Here is a 20,109-nt window from a genome sequence, read left to right as displayed (position 1 = left end):
AGCTGATTGTTGCTGAGGTCATCACAATTGTTGAACTAGCTAAGAACAAAGTTTGGCTGTATTAAATGGAATGGGTTTGGTGAGACTGCCCCTCAGAGACATTGTCTTTTTCCTATTACTCTGAGATAAGGGAAGGAGTGTTGTGTTAACTGTCCTCTCTCCTGTGTCTAAGCAGAAAATGCCATTTCCTCTCCTTGAAGTCAGATGTACAGGTTGTTGGTAGATTCATAAACTGGTTTTGTTTGCCTCTACTTATTATTCCTTTCACTACTGTTATTCCCATCTATCTATCTATCTATTCCTATATTATTTCTCTATACACACATATAAAACATGCATATATACACATGTATTTCTATGTACATACATATTTTTAAAAGATATTAGTGACCATTAATTCTTGTTCTGTGTTTGATGTTATTTATGGTGATAGACAAAGGGAGGCAAAGCAAGGTTTGCATAGAACATCTATTACCCTTCCCAGAAAGAGAGTAGAAAGGCAGTCAGATAACAGACTTTTCCCCAGAAGATCACAAACTTGATGGTGCTGTCTGTCAGCCTAAGCAGAAGAAATCAAAAAGCAAGGATAGTTTAGGACAGGGGTGGGGAACTCAAAAGAGAATCAAACGAATTTTCCCTAGATCAGAGATTCTTAACCTGGAGTACATTTTGTTTTACTTTTTAAAATTTTCATTTTAACAAAAACTTTGATAACTACTTCAGTATAACTGGTTTTCTTTACATTCCTATACTAAAATACATTTATGTATTTTATTTTATGCATTTAATATTTTTAATAGATGAGATGGTTTGAGAAGGATAACAATGTCATTTGGGGAATCCCTTAGTAGCACACTCCTAGATTCCCTCACTCAGCATCTCCCCTATTTTGTGTTATGTGTAAATATTCTCATTATTACAATAGCTCACAAATACACAGAAGATAGATTTAGCTAAAAGAGTCATAGTAAGACATTTTAGACAAATCCCAGACCTGAAGTTACCTGAAAAAGCAAAACCAAACAAACCTATCAGAACAAAAGCATTCTAGGAGGAAAAAAATCAAATTGTGACACACTAAAAATTTAAATGAATATGCTGATAAAACAAGAATCTTCAGTTAGAATGCTATCCTGACAATTTTGGAAAATACATTTTTAAGGAAAGAAATGTAAGATTACTGTGCTGTAACAAAGATGAAAGATATAGTTTCAGAACAACCTGGGATGATTTATATTTACAAACTTATGCAGAGTGAAGGGAATAGAACCAGGAGAACTATTTATATTATAACAATAACATTGTAAAAATGAGCAATTCTGAAAGACTTTAGAAATCTGATCAAGGTAAAGGTCAACCATGATTCCAAAGGAATGATGCTGAAGAATGTTACCCAGCTCCTGACCCAGAAGTGAGAAACTAAAATGCAGAATGACACATAGTATGCATTTTTGATATGATCAATATGGGAATTTATTTTTAAGTATTCATATTTGTTACAAAAGTTTTATTTTTATTTATGTTTTAGTTGTAAGGAGATATGAGACAGAAAACAAATGCTTAATAACAAAAAAGTTAAAAAAAAAGAAATATTTCAAACAAAGTTGAAGTGAAAACTTCAAATGTGTGATGAGCTTGCATATAAAATTACATCTTGGAACCTCCAAGTTAATATTTAAAGAAGGGTCTTCTTGCCCTTAGAAAATAAGTTTGTACATGGAAAGACTTACATGAATTGATGCTGAGTGAAGTGAGCAGAACCAGGAGAACACTGTACATAGTTTCAGTAATACTGTGCAATGATCAACTATGATTGACTTAGCTTTTTTCAGCAGTACAATGATTCAAGACAATTCCAAAAGACTCATGATGGAAAATGCTTATCCACATCCAGAGAAAGAACTGTGGAGTCTGAATGCAGATCGAAGCATACTATTTTCACTTTTTTTTTGTGGCTTTTCTCTTTTGTTCTGGTTCTTCTTTCACAGCATGACTAAAGTGGAAATATCTTTCTATGATTGCACATGTATAACCTATAACAGATTGCTTGCTATCTTGGGGAGGGGGGAAGGAAAGGAGGAAGGGAGAAAAATTTGGAACTCAAAATCTTATAAAAATGAATGTTGAAAACTATCTTTACACATAATTAGAAAAAATAAAATACCATTTACAAAAAAAAAGAATAGACAAAATAAAAAAATAAGTTTATACCATGAACAGGTTTAACCTTTGTCTGCCTCAGTTTCTTCAACTGTAAAATGAGGATATAATACCTCACAGGGTTGTTGTGAGGATGAAATGAGGTAATATTTGTAAAGCACTTAGCACAGTGTCTAGCACATAGTAGGCTCTTAATGAATGCTCTTTCCATTCCATTCTCCTATAATTGACTTTGATTCATTGTTGAGTGAAGGATTGTAGTTGAGTGGGGGATGAAATAGACTGGCGAGAGATCTGTAGTAAGGAGACCAGTTAGAAGGCTACTGCTGTAGACCAAGTGAGAGGTGATGATTGACTGAATTAGGTTGTGGCTGTATGAGTACAGGGAAGGAGACATATATAAAAGATGTTGTAAACATAGAAATGACAAGATTTGATAATGGATTGGATGTGTGGGTGAATGAAAGTGAAGAGTAGAGGATGAGGCCAAGGTTGTAGGCCTGAGTGACTGGAAGGACAATAGTGCTCTTAGCAGTAATAGGTAAATTCAGAACACTCATCTTGCTTTTTGATGTTTCAGTTGACATTAATAATAAAGTGGTTACTTCTGGCCAAGATGACTACCTGAACAAAGGTAAATAGCCTAGTTCTCACATACCTACTCCAGAAAAAAAAGTATCAGATCAAATTATAATCTAGAAATCTAATAAGAAACTTTAGTAGGTGACTTCTTCTGTTCCAGAATTACACAAAAAGTCAGCCAAAACCTTTTGGACAGTAGAAAGAATGAGCCATGAGCAAAGCTAGTGCCAGCAAAAGCAAATAAATCAGAAGCCTCCCAACACATCCAGAGATGGGCCAAAGACACTAGCAGACTTTTAGGCTCTGTATCTAAAATAAATGTTTGCTAGTAGTAATAATAGTAGTGGTGGTAGTGGTAATGGTGGTGGTAGTGGTGGTGGTGGTGGTGGTGGTAGAGGTGAAGGTGGTACTTACTACAAAGAATAAAAAAATGCACAGAATCTACTATGGGCTTAATACAACGGGAATTTAAAAAAGATGTTTAAAACCAGGTCCTTGGTTTCCCGGGAGCTTACCATTTACTTGGGAACACAAGGTATGAAACGCAACATGACAGAATATAACTAAATATAAAAATGAGTGGTATAGAAAATTCTTTGTAAAATTCTTTGTAAACATTATAGCACATTATAAATGTTTCTACTACTACTACTACCAACAACAATAATAATACTCAGTCCTCCCCTTTTCTAAACACCTGTAAAAAATAATTACTGGATTCTGTTGACAATCATTTTCTGCCATCTAAGTGTACAAACTATATGCTCATATCCTCAAATGAGTCTCTGGTTTAATTGATTCAGGAGGTCCCTCCAACCATGCCTGTCAGTCCTATATGACTTTTGTGCATATCTTCCCATAAGGTTACCAAGAGGGATTTACCCACTATGTTAGAAGGTTACCCATTTCCTTCTGACATTATATAGGTACTGGTGTCCACCTGTTATCCTTCTTCCTTGCCCTGTGACTGTCCCATCTTCTCTTCCTATTAACACCTAATCCATCTTCTCTTCCATCCCCCATGCCTAGAATTCACTCCCTCTTTACTCCAGCTTTGCAGAATTCTTCTTTTCCTTGAATATACAGCTCAACCAGATCCTCCCCAAATGCTAATGCCCTCCTTTCAACCTATTTAACCTGTTTAAATACCTTTTACTTATGTTGTAGTCTGTATACAGGCATATAGGCTAGTAGTTATTGATATTCTTTTTTGTTATTAGTAAGGTCCCAAGGCATGTTTTCCCATGCCTCTCATATCTAACCTCCTTTGTACACCTTTTCTATATCCATCCCTCAGTATCCTCATCCTTCAGCACAGATCCCCTCCACTTGTCTGATTTTCTCATCTTTATTCTTTTGGGTGCCATTTATACTCATTCTATAAGTGAGTCTGGGACTGTGAGGTTATTGTCCAAGTATGGTGGTACCACTATCCTTAGTGGAGAAAGCAGTTCATTACCATGATTTTTTAAATCTTTTCCATTTTTCTTTTAATTGTAATCCTTCTATTTCAGTCCTTAAAAGGACTTTGCCTAGTTGGATATCTTGCCAAGCATGCTTTAAATTGGTTTTATCTTCCATTCCTTTTCTATGCTTTATAATGTGATACTTTTCATAATCTTTCAATCATTTTTCTTCATAAGACCTCATAAGGAGTTTATAGTCTAATCAAGTGTTGCCCTTCGGCAGCCATATTCTATTTGACAAATCAAATATTTGATGACTAAGGCACTTTCTGTGCTCTTCTGATTCTCCTGTGACAATTAATTTATATTAGTTAAACTTCTGGATCAAATTATCATTGTCAATGTCTTGTCTGTTGTCCCTTTTCCATTTTTTATTTTGAATTACTTGTTTAAATGGTTTAGGGTGAAGTTTTTTTTCAAGTGTATGCTATAGCCATTTCTCATTAATTTTTCTGTTGTTTCTTTTTTTAAATTCTGATCTTAGCTCTAATCAGTTGATAGTCTGACTATACAGACAACTGATTCAGGAATAACTCCCATGTCAATAACAAGCCTTTTCCTATCTATTAAAACATAATCTATTTTATTGTTTATGGTGCTATTTGGCATTCACAGTGTCCAGGATCTACCAATTCTTTTTTTAAATAAAGTCTTCATAATATAGCAGTATGAGGCTTCTGCAAGTCTTAGTACTGCAATACGAAATCACCAAATATGCCATGAAGGGAGGTTTCTTGGGACCTCTGGTTATAAAATAAAACCTCTGTGAACTTTTCTTTGTCTCTCTAGGGAGCAGTTTCACTGTCCTTTTCTTCTGGTTTCATGTATAGTAGGAATGTCAAGATTTATGTAATTAATCTTCTCCAGCAATATGTCTACTCACTGTTCAATGGAGAAGAATTTCACTTTTACAGTAATAGTGGTCAAAATGAAGTCAGTCAGTCAATAAATATTTAATAAACACTTACTATGTGCCAGGCACTATGGATACCAAAAAAAGACAACATCTTGAATATGTTCCTTTCTCTCTTCTGATACTGTCACAAACCTGGTGCAGGCCCTCATCACATCATGCCTTGATATTGCAATAGCCTACTGATGGGTCTCCCAACCTCAAATCTCTTCCTGCTCCAATCCATTGTCCATTCAGCCACAATCTAATAGGAGAGACAACAAGCAAACAAATATGTACAAACAAGAAATATATAGGATTAAAAGGAAATTATTAAAAGAGGGAAGGCTCTAGAACTAATAGGTGTTAAGAAAGGCTACCTATAAAAGATGAGACATCAGTTGGGACATGAAGGAAGCCAGAGAAGCCAGCAGGTGTAGATGATGAGGGAGAGTATTTCAAGCTTATAGGACAACCAGAGAAAGTGCCCAGAGCCAAGAGATGGAGTGTTTTGTTTGTGAAACAGCTAGGAGGGAGGCCAGTGTTGCTGAAGGATATGTGGCAAGGAGAATGGTGTAAGAAGACAGAAAAGATGGGGTGGACTAGATTGTGAAGGGCTTTAAACTCCAGAGAATTTTGTTTTTGCTCCTTTGTTCTTTGCTTCCTATTTTGCAATAGGAAGCTACTAGAGTTTATTGAATAGTGGGGTGACATAGCTGGACCTGAGTTTTAGGAAAATCATTTTAGTGGCTGAATGGACAATGGATTGGAGCAGGAAGAGACTTGAGGCTGGGAGCTCCATCAGCCGCTATTGCAATATCAAGGCATGATGTGATGAGGCCCTGCACCAGGCTTGTGACAGTATCAGAAGAGAGAAGAGAGCATATTCAAGATGTTGCAAAGGTGAAATCAACAAGTTTTGACCACGAGGGTGGGGGAGGGGGATATAGTTAAGAAGTAGAGAATAACCCTAAGTTGTGGGCCTGAGAGACTGGGAGAAAGGTTAGGGCAAAATAGGTAGAAGAATTGAGAAGAGTCAGATGGTAATTAAATCAGTGGTTGTTAATGAAACCACCAAGCACAATAATATGGAGGGAAAAGAGAAGAGGACCCAGAAAAGTATCCTGTGGGACACCTATAGTTAGAGGGTGTATATGACCTGAGTGGGGATTCAGTAAAAGAGACTGAGAAAGAGGAATCTGATAGGTAGGAGGAGAAGGAGGAAAGAGTGATATCTCTAAAACCTAGAGGGAAGAGAATACCAAGGAGGAAAGGGTGATCAACTGTGCCAAAAGCTGCAAAGAGGTCAAGAAGAATGAGGTCTGATAAAAGGCCACTGGATTTGGTGATTAAGAGATCATTGGTAACTTCAGAGAGAGCGGTTTCAATAAAATGATAAGTTGGACTGTTGGGAATTAAAAAGAGAGCAAGAAGCCAGAAAGCAGAGGCACCTATTGTAGACAGCTTTCTCAAGCAGTTTAGCCACAAAGGAAATAAGATATATAGAATAATGTTTAGCAGGGAAGGAAAGAACAAGTAAGAATTTTTTCAGGATAGGGGATGGATATATGAGCATGTTTGAAGGCAGAAGGGAAGAACCAGTATACGAAGAGATCATAGATAAATGAGAGAGTAAGAAAGAACAAAATGAAGTTGTTAAAAAATTTTATTGATTTTATTTTATTTTTTCTCAATTACATGTAAACAAAAGTTTTTAACATTCATTTTTTAAAATTAAGTTTCAAATTCTCTCCCTCCCTTTGTCCCTCCTCAAGAATGCAAGCAATTTGATATAGATTATATATGTGCAGTCATGAAAAACACTTCCATATTAGCCATGTTACAAAAGAAAACATTGATCAAAAAACCCAAGAATAAGAAAGTAAAATAAAGTAGGCTTTGATCTATATTCAGACTCCACCAGTTCTGTCTCTGGTGGTAGATAGCCTTTTTCATCATAAGTTTGTCAGAATTATCTTGGATCACTGTACTGCTGAGAATAGCTAAACCTCAGTTGATTATCATACACTGACATTGTGTATACTGTTCTCCTGCACTTTGTATCAGTTCATGTAAATCTTTTCAGGTAAAATGAAGTTTATTGATGGTATAAAAATTATGTGATTCTTAGCATCCTCTGTCCCTGTTCCCACTACAGCCACTGTCTCTGTATAAATGGAAGAAGATCACATCGGACCATGGACCATTTTTTTTTTCTGTTTCACAGATTGCCATGGGGAATAAAAATCATTACCGAACGACCAGCCTACTAATGATGTCCTTCTCTGTAGTTAGCTTGGTTTGTCCTCAGAAAACAGATGCAGTCTGTTACTAGGGCCTTATTCTAAGAATTTCCTACATAGGAAAACTAGCAGAGCTTATGCTTCCACATGACAATAAAATATCCATGTCAGATCTTATGAAGAATAAATGCAGGTCAGGTACATGGTGGATCTCAGGTTGCTCAATTAGCTTGGCACCGATTTAAAGAATGAGCTGATTCTGAGCTCTCCCGTGTCCCATCCACAGCTGAGAGACTCCTCCTGCAACACGATCCCTTGGTTCACTCTCCTCCTTACTGGATTACTCTCATCCCCATATCTGGCACAAGCCAGAGTGGCTTCCTCTCATGCTTCCTCTACCCTCTGATGATGCCTGAGACTCTAATCTAAGCATCAGCTTCAGGTTAAGTCTATTCTCAATAAGTTTCAGTCACTCCCTATATTTTTAGGATAAACTTGACATTTAAGCTCTTCACAATCTGGCTTCAAACTCTATTTCCAGGCTAATAACATATTGTTCTCCTCTATTTCCAGGCTAATTATATATTACTCCCCTTCATTCCCTCTACATTCCAGCCATACTCATTTACTTGCTATTCCTTGTACACAAAATTCTATCTTTTGTCTCAGTGACTTTACCCAGGCCTGAAATGCTTATTTCTGCCTCCTGAAGCACCAAGCTACTTTCAAGGGTCGCATCCTACAGAAGGATTTTCTTGTTCTCCTCACTATAGCAGTGATCCCCCATACCTAAAATTGATCTGCATTTGTTTGCATGTATATTTGAGGATCAGCATGGCATAATGGATAGAAATAAAACCTCGGAATCAAGAAGAAGGACTTTCAAGCTCTGCCTCTGACACATCTATGTGATCATTGCAAGTGACAATCTCTCAATGTTCCAGCAACTCTCTACTATTATTAATTGCAGACGAGGTGCCTAAGGAGGGAATTTTCTCACTAAGAGTTACCTATACCAATGAAATCTCATGTAGGTCCAATGATTTTTTTTATTTATTTACTGGTACATGCTGCTTCACTCTTGTAGAATGTAAGCTTCTTGAGAACTTTTAAAAATTCAATTAAAAAGAACTTTACCTGGGGCAGCTAGGTGGCACAGTTGATAGAGCATAGGCTCTGGAGTCAGGAGGACCTGAGTTCAAATCCGACCTCATGTACTTCATACTTACTAGCTGTGTGACTCTGGTCAAGTCACTTAACCCCAATTGCCTTGCCAAAAAAAAAAAAATGGAAAAAGGGCAGTTATGTGCACAATAGAAAGAGCACAGGCTCTGGAGTCAGGAGGACAAGTTCAAATCCAGCCTCAGACACTTGATACTTACTAGCTGTGTGATCCTAGGCAAGTCACTTAATCCCAACTGCCTTATCAAAAAAAAAAAAACCCCAAAAACCTTACCTAACAATATGAATGTTTAAAAGGATAGTCACAGATTGAGATGGACTCTGCTTCCCTCTACCTCTGCATTTACTATTGTGTCTGCTCAGCAGAGAATTTAGTCAAGTCTGAGCGGCATTGATTCTGGAGAATATTTTTATTGTACTCTCAGCACCTATCACAGTGCCTGGCCCATTTGGTTGTTGTTTAGTCATGTCTGACTCTTCATGACCCCATTTGGAGTTTGCTTGGCAAAGATGCTGGAGTGGTTTGCCATTTCCTTTTCCAGTTCATTTTACAGATGAGGAAACTGAGGTAAACAGGGTTAAGTGACTTGCCTAGGGTCACACAGCTAGTAAGTGTCCGAGGCTGAATTTGAACTCAGGTCTTTCTGACTCCAGGCCCAGTGCTCAATATACTGTACCACCCAGCTGCCACATAACAGAACTTTACCAAGGATTAAAGGAAAGATCAAAATGGCCAGGTCCAGCAGCAATGTAAAAGGACAACCTGTTTACAGGAACTTGTAGTATGTCCTTTCCCTTCACCAAACAAATCCTAGTTCTTGATCATTTATTCTATAATAATCCTTTATGCAAAGGCTAACCTGTTTACATAGAAAAGAAAGCAGAAAACCTGTAATAAACCACATAGTTATTAAAAAAAACTAATAAAGAAATTGTAAATAAGGAGCCTTGTGGTGAGATGTGTGAATAGTTAGCAAAGAAAGGCAACAACAAAATCTAAAATATTCAGTCAGAAGGATGGGCAAAATCAGAAAGAAACAAGAACTACCATGTCTATATTTCAGATAAGAGAGAGCAGAAGTCCCATTTTGTGGGATAATGGCTACAAGTATTAGTGGAAAGAGGAGTTAGAAAGATTTGGATTTGAATTGTGGTTCAATGGGAAAAGTGTTGAACTTTGAGTCAACAAGATCAGAGTTCAAATCCTGGGTCTGAAAAATGCAAATTAAAACAACTCTGAGGTACCACGTCACACTTATCAGGTTGGCTATTATGGCAGAAAAGGAAAATGGTACATGTTGGAAAAGATGTGGGAAAACTGGGATCCTAATGTACTATTGGTGGAGTTGTCAATTGATCCAACCATTCTTGGGAGCAATTTGGAACTGTGCCCAAAGGGTAAATAAATTGTGCATACCCTTTGACCCAGCAATACTACTGCTAGGTCTGTATCCCAAAGAGATTTCTTTTTTAAAAGGGAGGAAAGGAACCTACTTATAACAGTTCTTTTTGTGGTGTCAAAGAATTGTAAATTAGGGGATGCCCTTGATCAATTGGGGAATGGCTGAACAAGTTGTAGTATATGATGGTAATGGAATACTATTGTGCTACAAGAAATGACAATTAGGATGATATCAGAAAAACCTGGAAAGACTTACATGAACTGATGCAGAGTGAAGTGAGCAGAATCAGGAGAACATTGTTGTAAGTAAGGTGAAGTTTAGTATGTGTAAGGAGGATTTTGTTTTAGATAATAGTTTTTTAGATAATAGTTCCAGGATCCTAGATAATATTTCCCATGAATTATGGCTGAAAACATCTCCACCATGCTTGCGCAGTGAAATATAGAGATGACATAAGTGATATTTACTATGCTTGTGCTAAATGATGATATTTCTAAAGTTAACCCGTGAGGCTATTGTTGGCAATATGCCTTCTTTGTCTGTTGCCCTATAAAGCAAGTGGACAGTGGGTCGGTAAGGCGAGAACCCATTTTGGGATTTGGGTAATGCATAGAGGAATGCACGTACCTGCCTTGATAAGACCCCACAAAGCTTGGGGGAGAATCTGTGTATTTGCCTAAACTGGCCCCCATTGAGGCTCCCCCCTCCTTTTTTTTTTAAGGCAATTGGGGTTAAGTGACTTGCCCAGGGTCACACAACCAGTAAGTGTCAAGTGTTTGATCTGAGGCCAGATTTGAACTCAGGTCCTCCTGACTTCAGGGCAGGTGCTCTATCCACCTCACCACCTAGCTGCCCCTCCCCCATTGAGGCTTTATGGGACTGGTAGGAGTCTTACCTCCTACCATTCACACCCACCCCTGTGGTTAGGGAATGCTATAGGAGTTGGTGCTCCCATTATGAGCAACCCTTTTGAGAAGAGTAGACTAGAACAAAGTAAGTTTATTTAACCCTTCCAAAGCTGTCTTCCTGTCTGACCAGAACAAAAGTGAACCTGTGCTAGAACACCTGTTAGTGTTCTGTGCTGTCCTGCCCAACAAATGGTGTTACCTGTGTGTTTACCTGTGAAACAGTTGTACATAGTAACAGCAATACTGTACAATGATCAGCCGTAAATAACTTAGCTATTCTCATCAATACAATAATCTAAGACAATTCCAAAGGACTAATGATGAAAAATGCTACCCATATCCAGAAAAAGAACTATGGAATCTGAATGTAGATTGAAGTATACTATTTTTCACTTTATTTTTTTCATGCTTTTTTTTTTCCCTTTTGGTCTATTTCTTCTTTCACACCATGATCAATATGGAAATGTTTTAGATAACTGCACATATATAACCTGTATCAAATTGCTTACCATCTTGGGGAAGGGGAAAGTAAGGGAGGGAGAGAAAATTTGGAACTAAATTTTTTTTAAATGTTAAAAATTGTCTTTACATGCAATTGGGGGAAAATAAAATATTATTAATTTTTTTAAATTAAAAAAAAACAAATCTGGGCTCTGACACTTACTATCTGTAAAACCTGGGGAAAATCACTTGACCTCTTTCAACCCCAGTTTCCACAGCTATAAAATAAGGGGGTTGGTGTAAGGGGGCAGATCTATTCTGACCTAATAATGCCAACTGTAGGGTGGCCTACCCTCTGAGAGAATACTGAGATACTGATGGGGTGCTTGGGTGCTTGTACTTGTACTTGGACCCCAATGTCTCCCTAGTCTCAGAAACACTATCTCTGACAATCACTCCCCAGCCCAAGGACACTGTGCCTAGCAGTTATTCATGCGTGGGCCCCAGCAAGACCCTTATGCAAGTCCCTGGTGCAGCTACACAAAGTTGGGTGAGAGAGTGCTGGGCTGCTCAGGCCCCAGCCCTCAGATCATGTCTCTGGAAGCCTCCCAATTCCTTAGTAAGTTCCTGTCTTGTGAGAAAGCTTTCCTTTGTTGCAGAGCATTCTCTCATCAAGACAGAGAGGGGTGCCTTGCCCAGCCCAAGCAGTTCTGTCCTTGGCCAGCCCAAGGACTCTTCCTCCTACCAGACTCCAAAGATCCATACCTCTGTCATCTTCCTCCCTGTCTGGTATGCTCCCTGTACTTTCTCATCCATAGCTCCCAAAGACACCTGGACCTTTAGATTACCTCATCAGTGTCCCTGGCATTCCTTTCCCATGCCCTTTTCCATATAAACCCTAGCTCCATCCTCAGTCTCTCGCAGGTTACTTAAGAATCCTTGCCTGCTGAAAAGCAGAACAATAAACCTTTGCCACCTTGACTTAAAGAATACTTGAGTCTGTGAATTCATTCCAGACGACCCGTCCTGTACTCCGGTCTTTGAGGGGGTTTCAACCTCTCAGACTGCAAAAACACCAAAGAAAGAGGGGCTTATACCAGTGTGGTTATTAATAGGTTTTATTGGTCAATTAGGTCAACTGGGGGAGTTTACTCATAAGAAGCTAGTCATCCTGGACAGCAGCAGCACAAAGTACCATCATGAATCTCCATGACAACCCCAGCCAGGTCAATTATTATACAGGAACAGAACAAAGAAGCCATAGTGCCAAGATGGTCCAGGGTCACATGCAAGTTTTCCCAAGGGATAGTTGGAGCTTCTTTTGCTGTTTACCTTTACCCAAGATAGTTTACATTTTTCTGTGGAGTCCTAGGTCACATTCCCACTCTGGCCTACCCCCATACAGCGGGTCTTAAGGTTTGTCTCTTCATAGGATCTTGGGATCCTAGGAAAATTATAGTTGGGTTACTACAATCTGTGACATATTGGGCAGTGGCTTAACCTTTTCAGTCTGTTTTCTCCTCTATAAAATGACAGCATTATAGCACATAACCTCTAAAGTCCATTCGAGTCCTATAAACCCCATAAATGTAATAGTTTTTAAAAGGTGCATATATATATATATTCCTTGTAGCCTTTGGCCTGGGTAGTATTGAGGGATCTGCTAAAGGGGGAGATGATGGCAGGCTGCTGTCTCATAATTCAATCTGCTTGCCTTTCTTTTCTAGGAGAGGCAGTGCTGAGTGAATGGGATTAAAGATACTGTGGTTCTCCAACCAAGACTCCCAAACCTCAAAGTTTTAGGGTATGGAGACTCAGTTACTAGGAACGGACCTGTGGCTGAAGATAAAGTTCACTAAAAGGTTATTTTTGCCCTCTAGGCATCTACTTAATGCCAAAAATGGCTCCTTAAGAATTATCCATCCTACCTTCCCAACATGGAAAGTACAGCGATCTATGTTTTAAATTTACTTTTACTATGGAGTTTGGGAGAAGTTGCTAGGGATCTAATTCCCAACCCACCCTGCAGCCCAATACCTGGCATCCCAAACAAGATCCAATTATAGGATTATGGTGCTATAGGAAAACATGAAACTGATCACTTGAGATGAAAAACTTTAAAGTATAAGCCCTTTTGTTGCTGATTCACAGGGTGCAAGAAGTGGAATAATTAATAAAATTTTCCTGGAGAAGAAAGGTCTATGGATACTATGGGAAACAAAAGAGGATAGTGAAGAAATACAAAAATGGATGGAGATTATTACAAATCCCTTGGGTAAGAAGGATAATGAGCTGGAGGTGGGGAAACTTGGTATAGAAGAGTATGTAGGAGGTATAGGAGAATTTTGGGGGAGTGCCCTTCACTGGTACAAATAGCAAACCACAGTGACATCATAGAACAACAAAGAGCCTTGACTGAGAATTCTTTTACACAAGCAGAACTAAATGATACGCTCTAAGGAAAGCATGGAAATTTACAGAGCACCATAGGAGTATTTTTTAGGGAGGTAGAAAACCTAACGCTGATCCTAGGAAACTAAATGGTTTGGGACTCACTAGAACTTCAGTGTGAGGAGCCATTCAGATAATAATAAACTAGTAACAACAACGACAACAACAACAACAATCATCTAGCCTTACATAGAACCTGTCAACCAAAACCAGTATGTCCCAGGCACGGTGCTAAGTGCTTCACAGTTACTATCTCATTTGATCCACACAAAAGCCCTGTGAGGTCAACACTCTTATTATCCCCATTTTATAGTTGAGGAAACTAAGGCAAACAGAGGTTAAGTGACTTGCCCAAGGTTACACAGCCACTAAGTGTCTGAGGCTAGATTTGAACTCAGTTCTTCCTGACTCCAGGCCCAGGATCTATCCACTGCTTTTAGGCTCAACTGGTGTTCCCCCAAGAGAATTTGAAACAAAATCAATAGCTGTCTTATAACACTGAAGAAAAATAAAGATACCTCTTCAACATGACTTGGCAATAAAGAACTTAAATAAACCAAGGACAAAAACCTCCTGCAAAGACAACATCCCTGATTTGCAGTTTTATCTTTTGCTATAGGTCAGATATATCTAATAGGAGGTGGAAATCTTGCTTTAGCAGAAGAACCCTATGATAATGTCGATGACAAGTACTGACCAAAAAGCCTAAACAAAAGTTGGCTGATAGAAAAATTTAAGAGTAGGATGAATTTATACAGTCAGACACAACTGAAACAACTCAACATCAACAACAACGTAAAATTCAGAGCCAAATAGGACGTCTGATGAGAAAGGCAAATGAGATAACTTAAGAACCAACATGAAATTGGCCCCTTCCTTTACACATTTTCACAACAACTCAAGAATATTTGACAGCTCCTCATTATAGGATAGTCCATACTTCTTAGCCTTGTATTTCAAAGACATCCACAATTTGGCCTCAACCTACTTCTACAATTTTATATCTTTCAAGTCTCATCTAGGAGCAACTGATCTGGTCACCGATCCCTAAACAAGTCAATTATGTTCTCCCCTTTGCCAACTTTAAATAACCTGCTCTCCCATCCTCTTTTATTATATCTGTTTGTCTTTTTTTTTCTTTTTAAAAAATTATTTATTTATTTTTAGTTTTCAACATTCACTTCTATAAGATTTTGAGTTTTAAATTTTCTCCCCTTCCTTCTTCTCCTCCCTCCCCAAGATGGCATGCAATCTGATATAGCTCAATGTACTGCTGATAAACAGCTCTGAGCCTGACATAGACCCAGGATGAATTTTGAAGGCTTCTCAATCACAATTCTTTGGCTTTTGCCCCTACTCAAGTTTCCTCTAGGGAAATCTATATGTGGCTAATCTTTGTTCTTCCATAGGAGATATTAGATACTTTTTACAGCAAAGAACACTATCCCATAGGAGTATTCGATTCCGTTGCAAGCAGCTAAAGCTACCAAAGCATGAAACAAAAAATAAATTAGATATTATCTACAGCAACAAACACTAAAAGAACTCATAGATAATCCAGAACACTTGACCCTCTCATGTACTCTACCTCTTCCAGGAACCTATACTTAACTTCATACTTCTAGTGACCCCCTGACACTGAGCTCCCCCATCCTAAGTATTTTTTAGGAACCCATCCCCTCTCCCTGCATGAGGAAAGATCTCAGGGTTACCAGAGAGTCAAAGAATCTATCTATATGCTTAGCTTCACTTTCTCAATAGTACACAGTGGGATTCAACCCTGCCCAAATGTAGAGAGAACTAAGCGTCATTAAATTGTCAACACCCACCCTTTGGATTTGCAAAGTCCCTATGATTGATTCACAGCAGCAGTAAAGGTTAAGGTCAAAGTTTGTTTCTCCTGAACATGTCTCCGTGTCTCTTTGCTCTTCAGGTACGGCCTCTCCCTTAGTCTTTGGTTCTCAAGTTCCCTGCCCCAACTTCCTTTATACATTTTCTTTTTTTTTTTTAATTAATTAATTTATTTTTATTTTTTAGGCAATTGGGGTTAAGTGACTTGCCCAGGGTCACACAGCTAGTAAGTGTTAAGTGTTTGGTCTGAGTCCAGATTTGAACTCAGGTCCTCCTGACTTCAGGGACTATGCTGTATCCACTGTACCACCTAGCTGCCCCTTCCTTTACACATTTTCACAACAACTCAAGAATATTTGACAGCTCCTCATTATAGGATAGTCCATACTTCTTAGCCTTGTATTTCAAAGACATCCACAATTTGGCCTCAACCTACTTCTACAATTTTATATCTTTCAAGTCTCATCTAGGAGCAACTGATCTGGTCACCGATCCCTAAACAAGTCAATTATGTTCTCCCCTTTGCCAACTTTAAATAACCTGCTCTCCCATCCTCTTTTATTATATCTGTTTGTCTTTTTTTTTTCTTTTTAAAAAATTATTTATTTTTAGTTTTCAACATTCACTTCTATAAGATTTTGAGTTTTAAATTTTCTCCCCTTCCTTCTTCTCCTCCCTCCCCAAGATGGCATGCAATCTGATATAGGCTCTACATATGCATTCCTATTAAACATATTTTCACATCAATCATGTTGTATAGAAGAATTAGAAACAATAGGAGGAACCACAAGAAAGAAGAAACAAAACAGAACAAAAAAAAAGAGTAAATAGTATGCTTCAATTTGCATTCAGGATCCATAGTTCTTTCTCTGGATAGGGATAGCATTTTCCAGCAAGAGTCTTTTGGAGATGTCTTAGATACTTGCATAGCTAAGAGGAGCTAAGTCTATCAAAGTTAGTCATCGCACAATGTTGCTATTGCTGTGTACTATGTTCTCTGGGTTCTGCTCACTTCGTTCAGCATCAGTCCATACAAGTCTTTCCAGATTTTTCTGAAGTCTGCCTGCTCATCATTTCTCATAGCACAATAGTATTCCATTACATTCATATAACACAACTTGTTCAGCCACTCCCCAATTGATAGGCACCCCTTCAATTTCCAATTCTTTGCCACTACAGAAAGAGTTGCTGTAAATATTTTTGTACATGTGGGTCCTTTTCCCATTTGTATTATCTCTTTGGGATACAGCCCTAGAAGTGCTATTACTGGGTCAAAGGGTATGCACATTTTTATAGCACTTTGGACACAGTTCCAAATTGCTCTCCACAATGGTTGGATAAGTTCACAACTCCACTAACAATGCATTAGTATTCCAATTTTCCCACATCTTCTCCAACATCTATCATTTTCCTGTTTTGTCATGTTGGCCACTCTGATAGGTGTAATATGGTACCTCAAAGTTGTTTTGATTTGTATTTTTCTATTCAATAGTGATTTAAAGTATTTTTTCATATGACTATAGATAGCTTTAATTTCTCCATCTGAAAATTGCCTGTTCATATCCTTTGACCATTTATCAATTGGGGAATGACTTGTATTCTTATAAATTTGACTTAGTGCTCTATATATTTTAGAAATGATGCCCTTATCAGAGACACTGGTTGTAAAAATTCTTTCCCAGTTTTCTGCTTCCCTCCTAATTTTGGTTGCACTGGCTTTGTGCAAACACTTTTGGATTTAATGTAATCAAAATTATCCATTTTGCATTTCATAATGTTCTCTATCTCTTGTTTGGTCATAAATTCTTCTGTTCTCCATAAATCTGACAGGTAAACTATTCCTTGCTCTCCCAGTTTGCTTATATATAGCTTTTATATCGAAATCATGTACCCATTTTTACTTTATTTTGGTATGTGGTATAAGATGTTGGTCTATGCCCAGTTTCTGCTTTACCATTTTCCAGTTTTCCCAGCAGTTTTTATCAAATAGTGAGTTCTTATCCCAGAAGCTGGGGATCTGTTTGTCTTTTAACGAAGTATTTCCTAAGCCTCAAACAGTGGCTCAAGTCCCAACTCTTTTGTGAAGCGTTCCTTGATGCCACAGTCACCCATTCACTTTTTTCTCCTATGAACTCCTAAATCAGGAGTTTAATTATTATATTAATTATCACATCACATTTGTTTATTATTTCTATAACATGATTATGTAAATTCACATATTTTATGTAATCATATACTGCAATATAATTATATACTATAACATTTACTAATTATAGTGTATAAATTTATATTATATATTTCTATGTATAATGTGTAACATACATAGAATATAGAATAATTCATTATATCAATATATTAATGCATTCCCCAACTCATTTGTCGTTTGGTGTATCATAAGTTCATATGATTTAGAATTAATAGGGGCTCAGAGATCATCTAGTTTGCTGTCTCCCCACTTTTAAAGATGAGGAAACTGAGGCCTATAAGGTGAAATTACTTGCCAAGATTACAGTGGTAGTAAGTGGCAGCATTAGGTTTCAACCAAAATCCTGCTTCCTTCAATCAACGAAATAGGCAAGGGGGAGGGAAAGATAAAAAAAAAAAAATATGTATATATCACTGAGTGAGATGGATGAAGTTTCCTCAGTACTAAAACTCATAAATTCCCTTTGTACTCCCAAAGAAGCAAGAGCTGACCTGTGTTCCATCTCCTCTAGCAAGATAAACATTGCTAAAGACTGCTAGCCTGACCTCCAGAGGCTTCCTGCTTATCTGTCTTTAGGCAGAACTTCTAAATGGTCATCAAAAGTCTCCCTGATTCTTTGTCTTTAAGCAGAACTTCTAAATGGTTATCAAAAGTCCTCCTGATTCTTTGTCTCTAGGCAAATATTTCCAAATAAGGGTCTTAGGAAGCCGCGGTTTAGATTGTGCACCCTGAAACCCAGCCAATGGGAAGAAGGGTTCAGGAACGGGGAGGAGATATCTCGTTAGGACTATAAAACTTTGTTCCCCACTAACAGACTTTGCACTCCCCTGACTGCCGGCATTTGAACGAAGAGGGCTGTGCCCTTTCTCACGAGAAAGAATAAAACTCTTTCTGCACTCTGACTTCGACTCTGGTTTTATTTAGGTTAGTCGCCAGTACCACACAATGACATTACCCTGTTTCCCTATATATGTTGGCTACTCATTTATAACAGGTGGTATAATTTTGTACTGATTTTTGGATTTCCACAGGTGTTTTTCACATAGTAATAGAATGACTGCTGTGATCTATCAGTCAATCAAGCACCTTGCTAGGGTCCGGAGATAAATACAAAGTCAAAATGAAATCTTTCTGCCCTATCCATATCTATCTTTTTAAAGCTTCACAGTTGTTTGCATGTTGTCTCCCCCATTAGATTTTGAGCTCCTTGGGAGCAGGAACCATCTTTTGCGTTTCTTTGTGTCCGTCCACAGGGCTTAGTACAGTTCTGTGATACATACCAGGTACTTAATAAATACTAATTGACTGAGTTAACGGGCTTCCATTCTTTTGGGGGAGACAATATGTGCATATCAAAGTAAATACAAAATGGGCACTAGCTGCTGTGTTGAGGTTAGGTTAGGAAAGAATTAATGAGGAATTGTAGGTGTAGAGCTGAGTTCTGATGGAAACAAGGGATTGGAAGGGTTGGAACTGAGGAGGGAGAGCATTGCAGACAGGAAGGGCCGCCAGTATAAAGGCTGTGATGAATATCCCTTCACTTATGATCAAATTAACATTTTTTTCCAAAAGCTACCATGGATGGCCCCCATTACCAACACTTCTCTTAGCTCAGTGCTCTGGTAAACAGCTGAACTAAGCAAAGTTTGCAAAGCACCTTATCTCATCCGAACCTCAAAACTTCAGGGTGTACCACTGTATAATAATACAATAATAATAATTTTGTAGATGGAGAAATCTAAGTCAAGTGGGTTGCCCATGGTCACCTAGCAGCTGAGTGCCCGGATATGAAACTTGAGTAAAGCCACTTTCACACTCCTGTCCCTCCCTTCCAAAACTCCACCGTCCTGCAGCTCCAGCTGGGGATCAGTGACCTCTGTTCTCATAATTGCAGCCTCATCTCACATGTGCAGCCTTGTAAGCGCTCGTTAGCAGAAGCAGCTCAAGTGAATTTAATAAAGCGAAGAGCCCTAGTACGACTAATTTCCTTCCGCTTCCAGTGATTGGCTGAACAGAGAACCCTCCCCCCGTGCCCTGATTGGCCCGCCGGCCGGGGAGACGCACGAAGTCTGCAAGGCCGCACGTGCTGCGGAGCTGCGTGGACAAGATGGCGGCTGCGGTAGCGCCGACGGGAGCTGCAGCGGGTGCGATGGCTGGCGTGGCTTCCTCGAAGGCTCGGCTTCCTAAGGCCTCCTCTTCATCTCCTCCTCACCGGCTTCCCAGGCGGAAGAGCCGGCTCTGGGGCCCCACTGAGGTCCTGTGCAGCGGGTGTGGAAGGAGTTCCGTGACCACGGCGGGTAGGGAGTCCCTTGGTCGAGCCCCAG

General features: G+C 38.7%; 2 protein-coding genes across 2 annotated transcripts in view; both read left to right on the top strand.

Annotated features, from left to right (window-relative positions):
• LOC114054435 (potassium-transporting ATPase alpha chain 2-like) overlaps positions 1-19,788 on the top strand; it is a 44,118-nt gene extending 24,330 nt beyond the window's left edge. Inside the window, 1 exon segment of the mRNA XM_027877609.1 lies at positions 19,639-19,788. Coding sequence (XP_027733410.1) covers positions 19,639-19,788 — 150 coding nt within the window.
• Positions 19,789-19,892: 104 nt separating this feature from the next.
• RNF17 (ring finger protein 17) overlaps positions 19,893-20,109 on the top strand; it is a 105,833-nt gene continuing 105,616 nt past the window's right edge. Inside the window, exon 1 of the mRNA XM_027877608.1 lies at positions 19,893-20,082. Coding sequence (XP_027733409.1) covers positions 19,893-20,082 — 190 coding nt within the window. The remainder of the gene's footprint in view (positions 20,083-20,109) is intronic.

The sequence above is a fragment of the Vombatus ursinus genome, unplaced genomic scaffold (genome assembly GCF_900497805.2).
Source record: "Vombatus ursinus unplaced genomic scaffold, bare-nosed wombat genome assembly UNPS02014813.1, whole genome shotgun sequence".
Classification (NCBI taxonomy): Eukaryota; Metazoa; Chordata; class Mammalia; order Diprotodontia; family Vombatidae; genus Vombatus; species Vombatus ursinus.
Note: the sequence above shows the minus strand (reverse complement) of the source record. Positions and strands in the feature narration are given on the sequence as shown.